This window comes from Ovis aries, chromosome 1 (assembly GCF_016772045.2).
Source record: "Ovis aries strain OAR_USU_Benz2616 breed Rambouillet chromosome 1, ARS-UI_Ramb_v3.0, whole genome shotgun sequence".
Lineage (NCBI taxonomy): Eukaryota > Metazoa > Chordata > Mammalia > Artiodactyla > Bovidae > Ovis > Ovis aries.
The window spans coordinates 20,134,982-20,154,205 of record NC_056054.1 but is presented as its reverse complement, the minus strand read 5'-3'; the positions used below and the strand labels follow the sequence as shown (position 1 = coordinate 20,154,205).

The 19,224-nt window shown below is 42.2% G+C and overlaps 1 protein-coding gene and 1 pseudogene across 3 annotated transcripts; one reads left to right on the top strand and one right to left on the bottom strand.

Annotated features, from left to right (window-relative positions):
- Positions 1-1,133: 1,133 nt before the first annotated feature.
- LOC105608901 (large ribosomal subunit protein uL22-like) lies at positions 1,134-1,750 on the bottom strand (annotated as a pseudogene).
- A 6,517-nt stretch (positions 1,751-8,267) lies between these two features.
- PRDX1 (peroxiredoxin 1) lies at positions 8,268-18,757 on the top strand. Of its 3 annotated transcripts, none has more exons than XM_004001918.4 (6): positions 8,268-8,311; positions 9,963-10,079; positions 11,710-11,863; positions 12,595-12,717; positions 12,987-13,117; positions 18,420-18,757. In XM_004001918.4, exons 2-6 carry the CDS (start codon positions 9,974-9,976, stop codon positions 18,503-18,505), a joined length of 600 nt encoding a protein of 199 aa, XP_004001967.1. In that variant the 5' UTR covers positions 8,268-8,311; positions 9,963-9,973; the 3' UTR covers positions 18,506-18,757. The 3 variants fall into 3 exon arrangements, with proteins under 3 accessions (XP_004001967.1, XP_042103137.1, XP_011982042.3); XM_042247203.1 differs by having other exon boundaries at positions 8,268-8,582; XM_012126652.4 differs by having other exon boundaries at positions 8,268-8,679.
- Positions 18,758-19,224: the final 467 nt, after the last annotated feature.

The window sequence follows — 19,224 nt, the reverse complement described above, 5'->3', positions numbered from 1 at the left end:
CACGGCTGAGCGACTGAACTGAATTGAACTGATTTAACTTTAATAGTTTATAGGTTTAAACTTAATGGTTTATAGGTTTAACTTTAATGGTTTACAGGTTTAACTTTAATGGTTTGTAAGTTTATGACAGGTTGCTATTAGGTTAGCAAGTCCTAAGGTTGATACTCATTGCTCTGGGACATCTGCTTTATGCTGCTGCTGCTGCTGCTAAGTCGCTTTAGTCCGACTCTGTGCAACCCCATAGACAGCAGCCCACAAGACTCCCCCATCCCTGGGATTCTCCAGGAAGAACACTGGAGTGGGTTGCCATTTCCTTCGCCAATGCATGAAAGTGAAAAGTGAAAGTGAAGTAACTCAGTCCTGTCCGACTCTTTGCGACCCCATGGACTGCAGCCTACCAGGCTCCTCCGTCCATGGGATTTTCCAGGCAAGAGTACTGGAGTGGGTTTCCATTGCCTTCTTCACATCTGCTTTATACTCATATTGAATTACCTTACCTGTTGCATCTAGCTAATATGAAGAAGAGGGCAATTGCTGTTGATGAGTCGGTTAACTGTGTCCACCACAGCAAATTAGTGCTGTGAGGTAACTACTGCTTTAAGTTAACTGAGGGCCAGATGATGTCAAAAAACACTATGAACCAGTTTCATGGCTAGTTGAACAGAGAAAGTTAATAGGAGAATTGAGTCACCAACACATGTGTTGGCCAGTAAAAGTATGCAGAACCCAGGAGGTGATGAACTATAATAGTATCAGGACCGTATTCATGAAGGGTATTGCTTAAAATAAACTCATTTTGTATATTATAACTGGCAATAATTCATCAGCAGCAAGTACAGTAGTGATTAACAAGAAGAACATTTTCATGAAACAGTATTTTAAATTATATTCAATATTGCTTAACCTATCAAAATATTAAATATTCTGAATATAGGGACTTCCCTGGAGGACTTGTGGTTAAGACTCTGAGCTTCCAAGGCAGAGGACACAAGTTTGATTCCCAGTCAAGGACCTAAGATTCTGAATGCTGCACTATGTGGCAAAATATATATATACACATCACTGCAGATGGTGATTGCAGCCATGAAATTATTATTATTTTTTTTTTAAGACAACCAACACTTTTACTTTTATTTGCATTTATTTTTTGCGGCATTTATTCCTGGGCCATAAGTTTTTGTTTCTTCAGTTTCTTCTGGAATATCTTTTTCTTCTGTGCAACCTCCTCTTCTGGTTTAGGAACAATCTGTTCTTTTTCAGTAAGGATCATCTCAATGTGGCAGGGAGAGCTCATGTAGGGGTTGATCCGACTGTGAGCTCTGTAAGTCCTGCACCGCATCTTGGGGGCTTTGTTCACTTGGATGTGCTCAATGACCAGAGAATCTACATCTAAGCCCTTAGGTTCAGCATTACTCTCTGCATTTTTGAGCATGTGTAGTAAAAATTCATCACTCTTTTTGAGCCACTGACCCTGCATCCAGCCCCACTGTTTGGCTTGTGCACACCTACCAACTCCACCATTGAACAATGGAATGGCATGCATTGCTTCTTTAAAGTGACATCCTCCAGATACTTGGTGGCTTTTCGGATATGCACACCCTTTATGGCCTGGGCAGTTTCACGAGTGTTCTTAAAGTGAACACGAAGATTTGAACCTCTTGATTTGCATGATTTTGTGGGGTTTTCTGGGTCAAGTGAATAGCTCACCATTTTTAGGGGTCATCTCAGGCCACTTAATTCCCTGGTGGCTCAGAGGTTAAAGCGTCTGCCTGCAAGGCAGGAGACCCAGGTTCAATCCCTGGGTCGGGAAGATCCCCTGGAGAAGGTAATGGCAATCCACTCCAGTGCTCTTGCCTGGAAAATCCCATGGACGGAGGAGCCTGGTAGGCTGCCTGGTAGCCTGGTAGGACTGAGTGACTTCACTTTCACTTTTCACTTCCATGCATTGGAGAAGGAAATGGCAACCCACTCCAGGGTTCTTGCCTGGAGAATCCCAGGGATGGGGGAGCTTTGTGGGCTGCTGTCTATGGGGTTGCACAGAGTCGGACACGGCTGAAGTGACTTAGCAGCAGCAGCAGCATACGTATATATGGGGCTTCCCCCATGGTTCAGCAGTAAAGAATCACCTGTAATGCAGGAGACCCAAGTTCAATCCCTGGGTCTGGAAGATCCCTTGAGGGAGGGCATGGCAACCCACTCCAGTATTCTTGCCTGGAGAATTCCATGGACAGAGGAGCCTGGTGGGCCACAGTACATGGGGTTGCAGAGTCGGACACAACCGAAGCTACTGAGCACGCACACACACACACATATAATTCTTAATTTTAAAAATGAAATAAAATTAATGAAAGTTAAATAATTAAGTTTAATAAATCAAAGCAACATTGGGGGCCCTCATGAATATTTTTCCTTTCATAAGGGACCTAATGTTACTTTTGTTTGAGAATACTATTTTAATAGATGGAGAGAACTAAATCTTTTAAAGAACTGTGCTGGGAACCGGTGCTTTGCCCAGCAGAGAGCCATCCTTATTTGAACTAGACAGAGAAAAATGTTAAGGGCGGTACTGAGCAGCTGCCCTGACCTGAAGCAATTCTTTTTAATAAAGCCCCACTTAGAGCTCTTAGCAACCAGCAACTTAGTAACAGATTTTTTTTTTTTTTAATTTAAAGGATTTTAGAGAAAACAGCAGTAAATCTCAAGGATGGCATATATATCTACATACTGACTGGCCTGTTATAACTCATCCCTTTTTTTTTTTTGTTTGCTTTTTTGTTATCCTTTGCCAGGTACAATAAACTTCAATGCTGATGGTGAAGATCAAAGGAAATTATTCTGGGTAGAAACAGTCCATCTTCATGAATGACCCTTTGAGCACAAAATGCTGCATTTTTTTGGTTTGCTTTGGGGTATGTTTTTTAAACTTCCTTTAACTGCTTTTGTCCCTCCTCTTATCCTCATAGAAAATCTTTGAGATTCTGGTCTTGGCTCCCCTCTCTCCACTTTCTTAGGGATTTCATTTTCTCCTACAGTTTCAGATATCCTTGATATCACAAATTATGCCAGAAAATGTAATGCATTAATTCCTTTAACAAATATCTACTGTACCTATCATGTGCCTGGAAGCATGCTGCTAAGTATTAGAGTTATAAAGTGCCGAACAGGATAGGCAGGGTCCCTGCCTTTCCACAGGTTTACACTCAAGTTTCTACATTTCCAGCATCCCCCTGCCCATCTCCTCCTGGAATCTCAAATTCAGCATGTCCCGAAGTGGATTCATTATCTCTTCCGAATTATATCATCTTCACCCAGTTTCCCTGGGACTCATCCTTGACTCCTTCCTCTCTTTTAATTCTTGTGCCTGATGCTCAGATCTTGCAAACTCTGCCATCTGACCCCATCTTTCCATGCTTGGCACTACTGTCTTCCCTCAGGCTCTTGACCTCTTTCCCCCCAGTCATGGCTATAGCTTCCTTCTTGGTCTCTCTTATCCTTTATCTCTTGGTCCCCTAAATCTATTTTTACTGCAGCTGCCAGAATGATAAATAATACAACCTGATGTGGTTATTCTCCTATTCAAAACTCTTACCGTCTTTCTATACTTCCATATTCAGTTTTGCCCCCGGGATAAAATTCAAGCTCCTCAGCCTAGCTTATGGGGTACATCATAAAGAATCTCTGTGTTCTTAGTCTCTACATTCTAGACTTTGGCATTTACATTTTACTAATATTCAACTTTTTGTGCTTCCCCAAACATATTGTTTTCCACTTCTTTTGCTGTTTTCTCTGCCTGGAACTCATTCCACATTTTTCTTCTCCTTCAGTTCAGTTCAGTTCAGTCGCTCAGTCGTGTCCTATTCTTTGCGACCCCATGGACTGCAGCACGCCAGGCCTCCCTGTCCATTACCAACTCCCGGAGCTTGCTCAAACTCATGTCCATTGAGTTGGTGATGCCATCCAACCATCTTATCCTCTGTCGTCCCCTTCTCCTCCCGCCTTCAATCTTTCCCAGCATCAGGGTTTTTTCCAATGGGTCAGTTCTTCACATCAGGTGGCCAAAGTATTGGAATTTTAGCTTCAGCATCGGTCCTTCCAATGAATAATCAGGACTGATTTCTTTTAGGATGGACTGGTTGGATCTTAGCTAACTCCTTCTCCTTAGCTAACTTTTTTTAAAAGTTATTTTTATTCATTTATTTATTTTTGGTTGTCCTTGGTCTTTGTTGCTGCACAAGGGCTTTTTCCAGTTGCAGCAAGTGGGGGATACTTTCTAGTTGTGGTGTGCAGGCTTCTCATTGCGGTGGCTTTTTTAGTTGCAAAGCATGGGCTCTAGGGTGTGTGGACTTCAGTAGTTTCATTTCACAGGCTGTACACGACTGAAGTGACTTAGCAGCAGCGTGCAGCTCAGTAGCTGTGGTGCATTGGCTTAGTTGCCCTGCAGCATGTAGGATCTTCCCAGACCTGGGATGGAACCTGCGTCCTCTGCATTGGCAGGCAGATTCTCAACCACTGAACCACCAGGGAGGAAGCCCTAGCTAACTCTTTAGTGGTACTTCAAAACACCTCAATAGATGGTATTTTGAATATCTTTGCATGTCTGTTACCTAGTAGAGAATAGGCCTCCTATAAATAGAAAAAAAATAAGTATGTAACTAAACCTCTGTGCTGTTGATTTTCAAATGTTCATCTCCAAAAGGCAACTCTGGATACCTCTACCTGGATGTCTTGTGAGCATCTCAGTGCTGTTTGCCTCAAACCAAACTGATTATTGTCTCCTTTAAGAGAGGAGTCAGTAATGAGGTAGACTCCAGAGTCAGCCTGGCCAAACCAGTGTAAGGCACATCTCCAGGGGGCATCGTCCACATTATGGTCTATGTAAATGGTACATCTGCCTCACGTGCAACATGATGGCTCTGCTGGCCTGGATGGCCTCTGGCTCCAGCACCACTCAGCTGTGACTTTAGATTATCTACTTAAATTCTTTGGGCATCAGGCATCTCATCTATAAAACAGGTAGTACTCAACAAATGTTCATTGCTATTTTTAACCTAAAATTGTCTCCTCCTACGTTTCCTATAAAACCAAGGAATCAGACTGAACCTCCTCTTTCCTCTCACCCTAAATGCAATTAATCCAAAAGCCTGTATAAACATACTTTCTCTTCTTCTTCCCTTCCTGCTGCCAATGTCATTACAGTTCTGAGACTTCTCTTTTTCTTTTTAAAAATATTTAGTTAGTTAGTTAGTTAGATATGGCTGCATTCTGTCTTAGAGGCAGCACTTGGGATCTTTGACATGGCTCAAGCACTGAGTTGCTCAGTGTTGCCCCTCATTACTAGTTACGATTGCTGTGGGATCCTAGTTCCCCAACCAGGGATCGAACCTGTGCCCCCCTGCATTGAAAGGCAGATTCTTAGCCACTGGATCAGTAGGGAAGTCCCTGTGAGACTTCTCTTATCTGGACTATTGCAGTAGCCTCCCAGTTGGTCTCTTGTCTCCTAGTCACTATGTTTATCTATCACACAGGTGCTAGAATCATCATCTTAAAATGTAGTTCAAGTAAGTCAACTCCACATCTCAAAAATCTGTAGTACCTTCCAAAATTAATTAAGCACATCTCCTAGGCCAGTTAGCATGATGGGTTCTGGTACTACAAATATAAATAAAACATAAAATCCTTCCCAGAACTACTGGAGAACAGGGAGGACAGAGGTCCCATAGAAGGATAAAGTTCCCCTGCCCCCATTTCCAAAATGTTTACAGTTCTTTGTGGAAAGAGACTCTACACATGCATTCAATAGATTTCTTCTCTTGTTAGAACTGTCCTATTTCTTTTTTTTATGTTCCCACAAGAACTGGATATTAATATTTCCCTGGGCCAGGATAACTCTTGGTTCTTAAATAAGACAAACTCAAGTGCCCAGCCCAGGGCCTGACACATGGTAGATACAATAAATGGCAATTTTATTCTGGGTGAAGTAGGACTGTGTGTTGTTGGTTTAACAGCAATAACCATCCACTATTAAGCTCTGAGGCTAATGCAGGATTCGCAAGTTTGATCCCTAAGTCAGGAAGATCCCCCGGAGAAGGAAACGGCAACCCACTCTAGTATTCTTGCTTGAGAAATTCCTTTGGACAAAAGAATGGACAGAAGAGCCTGGTGGGCTACAGTCCATGGGGTCGCAAAAGAGTGGGACAGGACTGAGTGACTGATTACACAAAAACACTAAACTCTGAATGTCTTTTTTCCCCTGAACCCTCAAGAAGTAAATGAGGGGCTTCCTTGGTGGTGCAGTAAATAAGAGTCTGCCTGCCAATGCAGGCGACATGGATTCAATTACGGATCTTCCCTGGTCTAGGAAGATCACACATGCTAAAACACAACTGAGCCCATTGGGCCAGTAACTACTGAACTCTGCATGCCTAGAGTCTGTGCTTGTAACATGAGAAACCAACTCAATAAAAATCCCATTCACCACAACAAAGCATAGCAACCCCCTTTCCCAGAGCAAGTAAAGAAAGCAGGTACAGTGCCGAAGACCCAGCACAACTAAAAATAAATAAATAAAGGAAAATATTATAGATATTAAAAAAACAATAAAATTTGATTGAGCACAGTAATGGATGGCTATGACCAATTAAAAAGAAAAAAAGAAGGACATGAGTAATGGCCAAATAACTGTTCATCTCAGGCAGAGAGGGAAAAAAAGGAAAAAAAAATCACTACTGTTGTGCGGTAGGATGATAAATGCGAAAAAATTTTTGAGATGCTCAATCAGAATGACACAGCACTTCCCTACTTTTTATTCTGCTATAAGCTCCAAAGGAGATAAGGTAGTGGGGGCTATGGGCAGAAAGGGGAACACAGTACTATGTGTTATGTTTTTTCCTCCCCCTGGGCCTGCCCTATGTAAACTTGGCTAGCCTGGAGTGCTGTTTGTTCCACCTGAGGTCCTCATTCCAGTCCTCAACCTTCCTTTGTTCTATTTTCGCGGGCTTTTCCCTTCCTTGCCTTTTAGCCACAGCCATTCTGGACTCCTGTTTCCTATTCTAACTACCTAACATATGTATTCAATACTCTTTATTTTATAGCCGATGCTATGTTGTGACTTGAGGGCGCAGAGATGGTTGTGACCAAGCAGGCTACTGTTTGAGCAGAAAGGATGGAATGAATTCTGAGGATCAGTGAAAGTCAGAAGAGTTTCACCAGAAGGTAATGCCTCAGCTGACACATTTTCTGCAGGCCAAATAGGAGAGAACAGGTTCTGCACGTTCGAACAAAAGCCTGAGGTTTCAAACAGTTACTCTCTGTCCTGGGAGTTACGACAGAGGAGCAAGATGAGTTACACTAAAAACAACAGCTAACACTTTCATGTGTGAGAATTGCTAAATAAGCTAGAGATGATCTCAACAAAGAATTCATAGTATTCCCATTCTACAGGCGAGAAAAGTTAAGGCTGATTGATTAAGACTCTTGCCTTAAGGCCACACATAAAATAACAAGAGTTTTAACCCAGGAAGACAGAGCCCCAGTTTCTATAAACCACAAATCAGAGCGGTGAATGAATGAGATCAAATTTCAGAAAGATTTCCTGCAGCCGCAGTGGAGTGAATGGGAAAGGAACTCATGCAGGGGAGCTGGAATGCAACAACCCTGTTATAAGGAAGAACAATAAGAGAGGCTGTCTAAATAATGAGGGTTACGGAGGATCAGTCCTTGGAGAAGGAAATGGCAACCCACTCCAGTATCCTTGCTGGAAAATCTCATGGACAGAGGAACCTGGTGGATTGCAGTCCATGGGGTCGCAAAGAGTCGGGCACGACTGAGCGACTAACACACACACACACACGGAGGATCAGTACTAGAGCAGAGGCTGCGGAAACAGGGGCGGAATATTTCAGAAATACTTGAAGAGATCGTTCTCCTCAGGGTTTGGTTAGACGTAGTCTTCCGTGAGCAGCAGCGAGTGCCCGTACCCTGGTTTGGGCCTTACGAACAAGGAGGAGGCGTTCGTGTTCTGAAAGGACTGAAAGAGCGCCTCAAACTCAGGCCTCAACCGTCGGCGGCGAGAGGGGGATTGGTACTCTAAGGGCGGGAGCCCGCCCCCAGCAAGGGAAAGCGCTGAGTCATCCTGGCAGGGCACGTCGGGTCCCGGCGGTGTGCTGGCCATATCCCCCTCCCCATTCCCCCCGCCTGCACCCCCGGCCCGCCCTGACTCTCGCGAGAGCCTTACAGGCTATAAAGGCAGCGCCCCGCGCACGCCTCGCGCGTCTTCTTCCTCGCTGGTATCGGTCCTCTTTCTCTGGAACTGGTGAGTATGAGGGCCGCGCCCCCGCCCCGCCCGTCACCTTTCCCGTCTTCTCCTCGGGGCCCGCTGAACTCAGCTGGGCTCCTCGGACAAAGAAGGCGGCCAGGCGAAGCGACCCTCGTGTGGGGCTCCTTTGGGTGCGGGGACGAGGTTGAAACCCGAGGCTAACGGCAGCTTGAGTCTCCCCTACCCCCAGCAATACAAGCAGAAAGCGCTGATTGGCTTGGCGTGGCGTCTGGGCGGGTTGGTGGTGATGGAGTCTCCTGACGCGCGGGTAAGGGAAACTTCTCGAGTGAATCTGCAAACTGATCAGGAACTGAGAGCTATCAGTCGATCGTGTAGTAGAAGGAGAGGTTGTTCCCGGTCTTCAGGTGTGGAAAGTTACTAAGATTCCGTTCTCCGTCTTTATTTTTCCACCTGCAGAATGGGGTTTGTAGTGATTCTAAATGTCCTCGGTGAAGACTGAGCACTCTTCTGGAGCTTTCTGAGACGCTAGGGTGGGGGTGATGATGGGAGTGGCAGGGAGGGTACAAGAAGTGGGTTTTGGCGGAGTGGCTTTCACCAGGGACCTTCAAGGGGCGATTTCCTGAAGGGGACACACCCGGTGGAACTCCAGCTTCCCCGCCTCCCGCTCTTGGTCGTGCTTTAGTGGACGTAGGGATCCCTTGGAAAAGGTTTGAATAAGGAGGACATGTATATTAGGGTCACCTCCTGTGTTTGGTTGGGTTTTTTGGTTTGCTGTTATAGGTGTTAAGCGGTTAAAAAAAAATTGTCACAGTCGATGTTCAGTCTTTCTTTTGGCTGTAGTATTATGAACCAAGAATTTTGGGACTTGAAAAGTTAGCTTCTTGGGATTATCAAACTGATGACTTACTGGGTTAAATCTTACCATGTTCTTGACCAGGGTGAATCCAGTGTTACGTTGCTTTTTGGCAATAAATTGACTCTTGTTCTAACCATTTTTCCAGGATCTTGGTCCCTCGGTAAACTCACTTTTGAAAGGACTTCTGGGCTTTAAACACAACACTTAGAATTTTGAAATTGAGAGATGCCATAATCTTGGACTTGGCCTCTTAAAAAATTGGATTGGCTTTAGGGTGTGTGTCTTGGGAAATCTACCCAGAGAAAGAACGTGTGCTTCCCACGTTCTGAAGGCAGATGGAGGTGCAGTCCAGGGAAAGGGCATCATGGCAGCTTCTGAGGCTTGGGTGCTTAGTGTTTATGGCATTGCACCTTTGGGCCCAGGTTTGAGAGTTTCCACCCTCTTCTCTTTGTACACCTGTATAATAAACGTACACAGGAAAATGCAGTTGTACTGATGATGGTTCAGGAACAGGAAGAGTTCAGTTTATAAAGAAATTCCCATTTTAAAATGAAAACAACATTGTAAATCAACTATATTCCAATAAAAATTTAAAGATCTTAAATGAACAGTCCCTCCCCTCAAAAATGAAAACAGAGGTGAGATTCAGAGATGTGTAATATTTTTGTTTGAAAAGTTGGAAAGCTCAGTTCATGCTTCTCACTGTTATAAAAGTTTATGTGTATATTCAAGACCAGTGGACAATTTCTACAGCTTAGTCTCTTAAATAGATGAAGGTTGTTATCTAGAAAAGTAAGACTTGTTTCTAATTCACTTTCTCATCTTTTCCAGCTGATAGCAATATGTCTTCAGGAAATGCCAAAATTGGGCACCGTGCCCCCCAGTTCAAAGCAACAGCTGTTATGCCAGATGGTCAGTTCAAGGATATCAGCCTAGCTGACTACAAAGGTAAGAGTAATTAAGTTCATTAATATGAAATTATAGTACAGTCTAGGGAGGGCTTGTTCACTCTATCTCTTGTCATGTTTGAGTGTAAAATGATTTTTACATCTCATTTGTCTTTAGGATAAGAGGCTGTTGCCTTCCTATTGAAGTGGTGATTATCATCAGTGAACATAGGGTAGATCTCCAAGTCCAAACTACTTCTGGAGAAGGCATGTGCCTACTTCATTATATCTGGACATAATATCTCAATTATCTTCCCAATATTGCTCCTCAGTTATTTAACTGGAGATACACTCATTATCTTGTTACAGTTTAAAGCCTTGGACAATTTAAAGTCTCAGAGCTCAAGTCTTTGGAGCTGTGAAACTGTTCAGTTTACAAAATGTGTGTCACGATTGAGGGTTTAGGCATGTTCCCTTGACATTTTACCCCCAGAGAAAAATTGATGTCACAATTGGAACAACTCTCCTTTCTGTTAAGTAGTTTCATGTAGAAACCAGGCAAATACTAATGAGGATCTTTTTACTTTACTGTCCTAGAATAGCAAGGTATTCTGGGACAGTTCAAAATACGGATTTCCTAGAATTTAAACTTAAGGACTCAGGCGTCAAGTATACCTTTCTTGGTGATACAGCAGTTCATAGAGTTAGCTTTTGGGTAAAACCTATGACTAGATTTCTTAACAAATTCCACATACTGGTTGGAATGAGAGCAGATAAGTGGGGCCCTGTGGAGGAAAGCTCCTCCTGGCAAACAAAGTAAGTAGTACCATAGGGAGGTGACCCTGGCCTAAGGGTAAAGGCATGAGGTTTAGGAAGAGTTGCTCTGTGCCCTCCTGGGCTTGACCTGCTGAAGCTTGTTAGCAAAACCCTGGGGGAAGGTTGAAGTGTGTCAGAAGGACCAGCATATTTTGATTTTGAAACATTGCTGGTATCTGGAAATGTGAATATTTGGAATTGTTGGTGAGAGACTGCTTGACAGGTTGAAGATCTACTTCAGTTGGTAATCAGAATGACTTTAATAAAATTCCAACTAGAAATCCTATTACCTTCCAGGAGAATTTTGGGACCTTTGTCTTAGAAATTTTTTCTTTGCTTGTGCATCCTATCAGACTTATTTGAACCATGTTTGTGGTGATTTAGGTATCACTTAGACCTTACCTATCACGTTAACTGTGGTTCACTGTGGAAGAATAGCAAAGGCTCTGACTTTCTCTTGTTGGTCTTGTTGCCTTGTGGCAGAGAATCCAGCAATTCAGCTCTTTCTGGGCACTGATTATATGAGTATTGGCAGTAGATGATTGCATCCTTGTTTTTTCTTTTCTTCACAGAAGAACTTGGTGTTTGTGTTAATTTTAACTACTCAGAGAAGATCAAAATTAGACTGAACAGTGCTTATCTGTAGTTGGCAGCTAACATGGAAGAAGGAAAATTCTTATGGCCGAGGTTCTACAGTAGCTGCTAGGCATCATCTGTGTTGCGCATCTTGGTGTTTTAACAGTTGTCTGCCATCAGTTGAAAAAAAAAAAAAAAGGCTTCTTTTTTCCCATAGGAAAATGTCTTTAGGTTTACATTCTCTGCAAAACAAGGAAGTCTATTTCAAAGGGTAACAGGCTTTTTTTTTTTTTTCCCAGGAAAATATGTTGTGTTCTTCTTTTACCCTCTTGACTTCACCTTTGTGTGCCCCACGGAGATCATTGCTTTCAGTGATAGGGCAGAAGAATTTAAGAAACTGAACTGCCAAGTAATTGGTGCTTCTGTGGATTCTCACTTCTGTCACCTGGCATGGTAAATCTCTTGGTCCATTTGGCATGGGCTTATTTTAGAAAATTATAAATTATGGATTTTTTTTTTTTTGTAGCTGTGCTGTGTGGCATGTGGGATCTTAATTCTCCAACCAGGGGTCAAACCTGTGCCTCATGCAGTGGAAACGTGGTAGAAGTCTTAATCCCTGACTACCAGGGAAGTCCAGGCATAGGAGCTTTTAAGCAGCAACTGGAACCAGGAGGCTTTGGCAATAGACTTTTTCAAGTATTGACTTCTGGCTCCTCATGGAAGGAGTGCAAATGCTCTGACTTCCTCTTGTTGCTCTTATAACTTAGCAGCAGAGAAAAAGCAGCTTGGGTTGCAGCTGAGTGTACCCTGGTGATTTTAATTGGCCTCAGCCACTTACCGCTGGACTTCCCTCATAGCTTAGTCGGTAAGAATTTGCCTGCAATGCAGGAAACCCAGGTTCAATTCCTGGGTTGGAAAGATCCCCTGGAGAAGGAAATGGCAATTCACTCCAGTATTCTTGCCTGGAAAATCCCATGGACAGAGGAGCCTGGCAGGCTACAGTCCATGGGGTCGCAAGAGTTGGACACAACTTAGCCACTAAACCACCATTTACTGATGGAAAGAATTTAAAGTTTTCTGGGGAGTTAGATTAGCAACGTTGGGGTAGGATAGACACAGTTAATGCTTTTGTTACAGAAGAATTTGAATGAGTGTGATCGTATGTGTGTTTTTTTTTACTGTAGGATCAACACACCCAAGAAACAAGGAGGACTGGGACCCATGAACATTCCCTTGATATCAGACCCCAAGCGCACCATTGCTCAGGACTATGGGGTCTTAAAGGCCGATGAAGGCATCTCATTCAGGTATATATGCACCAGGAAACTGGATGATTGGCTGAAGATCTTTTATAAGTAGAGCTGTGATCTGTGGAGACGTTTTTTATTTTGTTTTTTTCTTCCTGTTTTGTTGAGAATAATTGATATACATCACTGTGTAAGTTTAAGGTGGATGGCATAATGGTTTCATTCTTTATGCAGGACCTAAGGGGAAGGCCAGTTTCTGCTGATTTACTCTAACAGCAATTTCTAAAACTGTACTATCTCTCCCTCTGACCTTTAATATTTTCTTGCAGGGGCCTTTTTATTATTGATGATAAAGGTATCCTTCGACAGATCACCATAAACGATCTTCCTGTTGGCCGCTCTGTGGATGAGACACTGAGACTAGTTCAGGCCTTCCAGTTTACTGACAAACATGGGGAAGGTAAGCCAGTTTGCCTGGTGACAGGACAGTGGAGTGATAGGGTGGGAAAGACGGTGGGAACAAAGTCTACCAGATAGGAAAAGGGTTATTATGTCTCTTTAAGAAATTTCAGTCTCTGGATTATAGTGGGTTGTAGGGGTGAGGTAATAGAAAAGCTTGGGGAGGAGAATATAAAGGCTTTTTGTTCCAGCTGTGTATTCCCAGCTTCTACCCTGCTCATTTAGAATTACTTACTGCTGCAGATTCAACTTGTTAAAGTGTAGGAGGATCTCATAGGTGTTAACATTTTTGTCTTTTAAAAATTCATTCTGTTGTGCAGAATATTTTTTGTATCTATAAGAATTATAGTCACCAAATACCAAATTATATAAATGTTCAATATAAAAAATTTTTTGAGGAGGGATTAGGGCAAGAGGGTTTGAGATGAAATCTCAAGGTCCTTCGAGAAGTTTCAGGATTAAAGATGTTTTTGTGAGTCTGTCCTTGTAAAATCTAAACATTACTGAGAAGATTCAATTATATGGTTTTTGTCTAGCATTCGTTAGAGTGTAGGTCTTTCTTACTGCTCTGGTCCTTCTCATCTGAAATAGTCTCCTTGAAGTGTTTTTGATAAAGTCCTGAACTGCTTGCTCCCAGGCTCTCAGTTTACAAGACTGTAGCTTCTGAAAACTCCCCACTTTGGCCCAGTGGAGTTGTTGCTTGTAATGAGACCACCGTATTCCAACTAAGAGTTTAGTTTTAAGACCCAGAGAGATGTTATGGGGAGGGAGGTGGGAGGGGGGTTCATGTTAGGGAACGCATGTAAGAATTAAAGATTTTAAAATTTAAAAAAAAAAAAAAGAACAACTCCTCAGTCTGCTCAAGTGCTGGATATGTAGGGGGAAGGGGATCTTGAACCCCACCCAGCTACCCCAGCTTAATGTAATTGAGGATATAAAATAGTTGTGATCACTGCTACTGTTCAATTCACATCTCATGAGTTACAGGAGGTGAAAGTTAAGAGTCTGGATTAGTGGTGTTTGGGGGACCCGAAAGTACTAGTTTGGCTGGAGTGGAAGGCAAGTAGGTAATGGGAATCAGAAGGCACCATTTGCAGAAGTATGTGTAGGGTTTACTCTGGATTGAAGCAGACAGCTGCTGAGACTGCCCTCTGGTGGAGAATGGTTCAGAACAAAGATGGAAGGAGCTGAGGAGTGGGTGGCAAAGTTGGCCCTTTATTTGACTTTCCCTTGCATGTGTAGTATAGACTTTTAAATTAATTTTTACTGGGATAGACTCTTGAACCCAAGGTTTCATGAGTTGTGAAGCTTGCTTCTCAACACTCTTGTTGTCTGCTGCTTCCCATCCCACTAAAACAAGCACAGCTTTCTGTGTGCAGTCTTTAATGGCTTATAATATGATAGTTAGTGTCTGAGTGCCTGTGGATATCAAGCACTCTATGAGGTGCTGTCATGTTATTTGACAAATAATCCTACAGTCCTGTTTTTAAAATTGAGATGCATGTTAGTTTCAGGTGTACCACATAATGATCTGATATTTGTATATCCTACATTCCTGTTTTTCTTTAAAATTTCTTTTATCTTGAATTTACACTTTTTTGGGGGGAGGATCTTTGAGTTAACCTGTATTACATTTTAGCAGAGAAAAGGGTGAACTGACAATACTACAAAGAAATTTTTTACATAAATCCTATGTTCCTATTTTTTTTAATTTTTCAAAAATTAAATTTTTAAAAAATTTATTAATTTTTGGCTCTGTTGGGTCTTCGTTGCTACTTGGGCTCTTCTCTAGTTGCGAGTGGGGGCTACTCTCTAGTTGCAGTGTGAGGGCGTCTCATTGTGGGGGCTCTTGTGGACTGTGGGCTCTAGGGTACTCAAGCTTCAGTAGTTGTGACTCCTGGGCTCTAAAATTAGGCTCCATGGTTGTGCGCGGGCTTAGTTGTTCTGTGACATGTGGGATCTTCCTGGGTCAGGGATGGAAATGTCTCCTGTGTTGGCAAGCGGATTCTTCACCACTAATCACCAGGGAAGCCCCTGTGTTCCTATTTTTAGGACCAGTAAACCACTGTTTAAACACTGCATGTATTCAGTTAATGGTAGAACTGGGATCAAAATTCAAAGCCCACCTTTTTTTACATAGTTTAAAATGATGAGAAAGGCATTGTTGAGCGCGTTCTGTGTTGGGGAGAGTTGTACTTCAGGTTCTGTTGAAAGCTGGTGAATGTGGGACTCAGCCAGTTCTGCTGAGCTTCATATTCTAAAAACCAGCACTGTTGGCTATGAGTCCAAGTGTGGATCTTTCTTTCCTGTGTGATTGATTATTGGTACAGTCTTAAGTGCCAAGAGGCCTTAGTGCAAGTATACTAAGTTGTCAAGGTTCTTCTTCCTGCCTCATTATTCCTTCTATCTTTGTGTCGTGGTTTGTAACTGGGCTCTTCTAAAGCTGTGTTTTCTTCCTGGACAGAAGAATCTTTGGTTTCCCTGGTGGTAAACTGCTGGGTCTGGTCTCTGATTTTATGCTGCTCTTTATTCTCAGAAGCTTGTTTATACTATGACCTGTGCTCTAACCCTTTGGTGGCACTAAAGCCAATGACTATGTAAGGATCAAATGGAGATTTTGTAAAGCAGCTAAGTGCATCCATACCTTGTTCCCAAACGGCTATTTGTAGTGTCTGACCTCTGAGGCTATGACATCCTTAGAGGGGAAGAAAAGGGCTTTGCTTCTCTCACTTGAGAAAGCAAGACTTTTGCTGCTTCGTTACTGGACTTTGGTGGCTACATGTCTCCTGCAAGACAAAACACCAGGTTAAGAGTGGAATATCAGAGATCGCTCGCCTTATCTCACTTTCCTCAGGTTTTTCCAGGGACCATTGCTAACTCAGGATCATAGGAAAGACTGAAGGTTATGCTTTTCTGCATAAAGTGTTTGAGAGATTCAAACTCATACCTTTTGCTTACCAAGGGTATAGAAGGCAATTACTTAGTGAAACAAGCAGGACCTTCTGTGGATCCTGCCCCTTTGCCCCTTTGTGTTTCAGGCATTCTTGTTTGGCAGAGTTAAGGAACATGAAGACAAACTGCTGCCTTCCTATCTCTGAAGAGCCAGCTGATAGAAGCAGCAGCTTAGTGTTAGGGTTTACACAGTCCTAACTTCGTCATTTTTTAGCTTGTATTTTTCTTGGGTATGGGGGTAAGTCACTTTGGTCAGTTTTTACTGTGGTTATATATGATATAATTTACCTTTTTAAGTGTATAATTCAGTGGCACTAGTTACATTCAGTGTTGTATATCTATCACCACTATTTCTCAAACTTTTTCATCATCCCAAATAAGCAGTAGTAGTAGTAGTAACCATGAAGAAATAACTCACCATTCCCCTTTCCCTCCAGCCTTTTGTAACTTCTGTTCAATTTGCTGCATCTATGAATTTACCTATCTTAAATATTTTATGTGTGTGAAATCATAAAATGTTTATCCATTTGTGTCTGGTTTCTTTCACTTGGCATAATGTTTTCAAGGTTCTCAAAAGTTTATCCAGGCTGTAGTATGTATCAGAACTTCATTCTTTTTAAAGGCTGACTAATACTTCATTGTGTATGTATGCTTCTTGGTGGCTGAGACAGGAAAGAATCTGCCTGCAATGCAGGAACCCAGGTTCAATCCCTGGGTGGGGAAGATCCCCTGGAGAGGGGTAAAGCAACCCCCTCCAGTATTCTTGCCTGGAGAATCCCATGGACAGAGTAACCTGTCGGGCTACAATCCATGAAGTCGCAAGGAGTTGGACACGACTGAGCAACTTTCACTTTTCATATGTATATTACATTTTGTCTGTTAACAGGTTTTTTCACCTTTTGGCTATTGTGAATAATGTTGCTAAAATATTGGTGAATATATCTGAATCCTTGTTTCTAGTTATTTAGAATAAATATATAGGGGTAGAATTCATGGGTCCTATGGTACTTCTGTGTTTAGATTCTTGAGGAATTTACAGACTTTCCCACAGCACCTGTACCATTTTACATCTTCACTAACAGCAGCAGCAGCAGCAGCAATACCAAGGGTTCTTTATATCCTTCCCAGCATTTACTGTCTTTTTTTTTTTCTTTTTAAACTATAGCCATCTTAGGGGATATGAAGTGGTATCTCACTGTGGTTTAGATTTGTATTTCCCTAATGACTAGTGATAGTATATTTTCACGTGTTCATTGACCATTTGTATATCTTTGGAGATACATCTTTTTTCAAGTCCTTTGCTCATTTTTGAATTGTCTTTTTGTTGTTGAGTTATCGGAGTTTGGATTTAATTTTGGCTATTAATCCTTCATTAGATACTATTTGTAAATATTTTTTTCCCATTCTGTGAGTTGTCTTCAAAGAATTTATGGACTTTTGGATGAACCTACAGCCCATTATACAAAGTGAAGTAAGTCAGAAAGAGAAAGATAAATATCGTATATGAACATATATATTAAGGAAGCTAGAAAGATGGTACCCAAAAATTTATATAAGACAGAGAACAGACTTACGGACATGGGGAGAAGGGAGGAGAGGGTGAGATGTATGGAGAGAGTAACATGGAAACTTACATTACCATATGTAAATTAGATAGCAAAAGGGAATTTGCTGTATGTCTCAGGGAACTCTGTACCAACCTAGAGGGGTGGGATGGGAAGGGAAATGGGAGGGAGGGGACATGTATACCTATGGTTGATTCATGTTGAGGCTTGACAGAAAACAGAATTCTGTAAAGCAATTATCCTTCATTAAAAAAGAATTTATGGTTTTAGCTCTTATATTTAGGTTGTTAATGTGTTTTTAAGTAAATTTCTTGTATATGGTATGAATAGATGACCAGCATCATTGTTGTACATGTGGAAATTCAGCTGTTCCAGAACATCTTTTGAAGATTATTTTTTAAAACGTGCATTTTTGGAACATACATAAAATTACAGAGAGCACATGAGTACCCATGTTACTACCCACTGTTAACAAAACCTCAAATATTTTGCTGTACATGGTTTAGATTGTTTTTAGAACAGCATAAAAATGAAGCTGTTAATTTCTTTAAATTTCGGTTACTGCATGAACAAATTAAGTATAGTAATTCAGGCTACGGTGAGGATTAACTTGCATATTTAGTTTTGTACCGAAAGGCTGAATGTTCTGACTGGAGGATAGGCCTCTTGGCACCTGAATGTTGAAGCCCTTTAGGGCTCAGATTTGGTTTTGAGGCATCCAGTTGTCCTTAGGAGGGTGGAGCTTACCAGTGATCCAGTTATTAATCAGTACCCTTTCTCTTGCAGTGTGCCCAGCTGGCTGGAAGCCTGGCAGTGATACCATCAAGCCTGATGTCCAGAAGAGCAAAGAATATTTCTCTAAGCAGAAGTGAGCACTCAGCCATTTTAGGGCCAGGCTGCAGTAGGCGGCCTTGAAAACAAAACCTCTTTTGTCCTATTTTCATGCTTAAAACCATGATCTTACACTCCACCAGGATGTGTGGGACAGGATGGGCCTTTCCTGCAGGGGTTGGGGACGCCAGCCTTTCTTCCTCTGGATGGAATGACCTGAGCCAGGCCAACTGATGTATACTGTAAGGGGGTATCATTTGATCTTTTGTAGTTTTACTAAATTTGAAATGAGACCTTGTTGATTCTTCATTGGCGGATGGGTGGTGGGGGGAGCATTAGCCTTTGATTTTAAGAATTTAGTCTGTTTTCCCACTTTGGGAGAAAATGAGGTGCAAGAGCTGCCTCAGAATCGTGAAATGACATTGAGAGAAAATGTACATAGACAACAGGGAAAAGAGCAGGACCTGCTACAGGATCAGCTGAGGCTGCAGTTCATGCTGTAGCTGGGTTGCAATGAGTGCCTGACACTTACAGTACTAGGAGGGCTACATGAAAACCTAGATAATGCCTGACTGCATCTACAAAAGATTACAGAGTTATGGGCTTTAGGTACCTTTGGAACTGAAAGGGGGAGACAAACCCAGGGCTGGCTTCTGTGTCCAAAGAACATTGGTGAGCACCTCTTGGCTTCCCTGGGTTTCCAGCCTTGATTTAAGGGTAGTTCTTGTCCTTATGAAAGTGAAAGTCTCTCAGTCCTGTT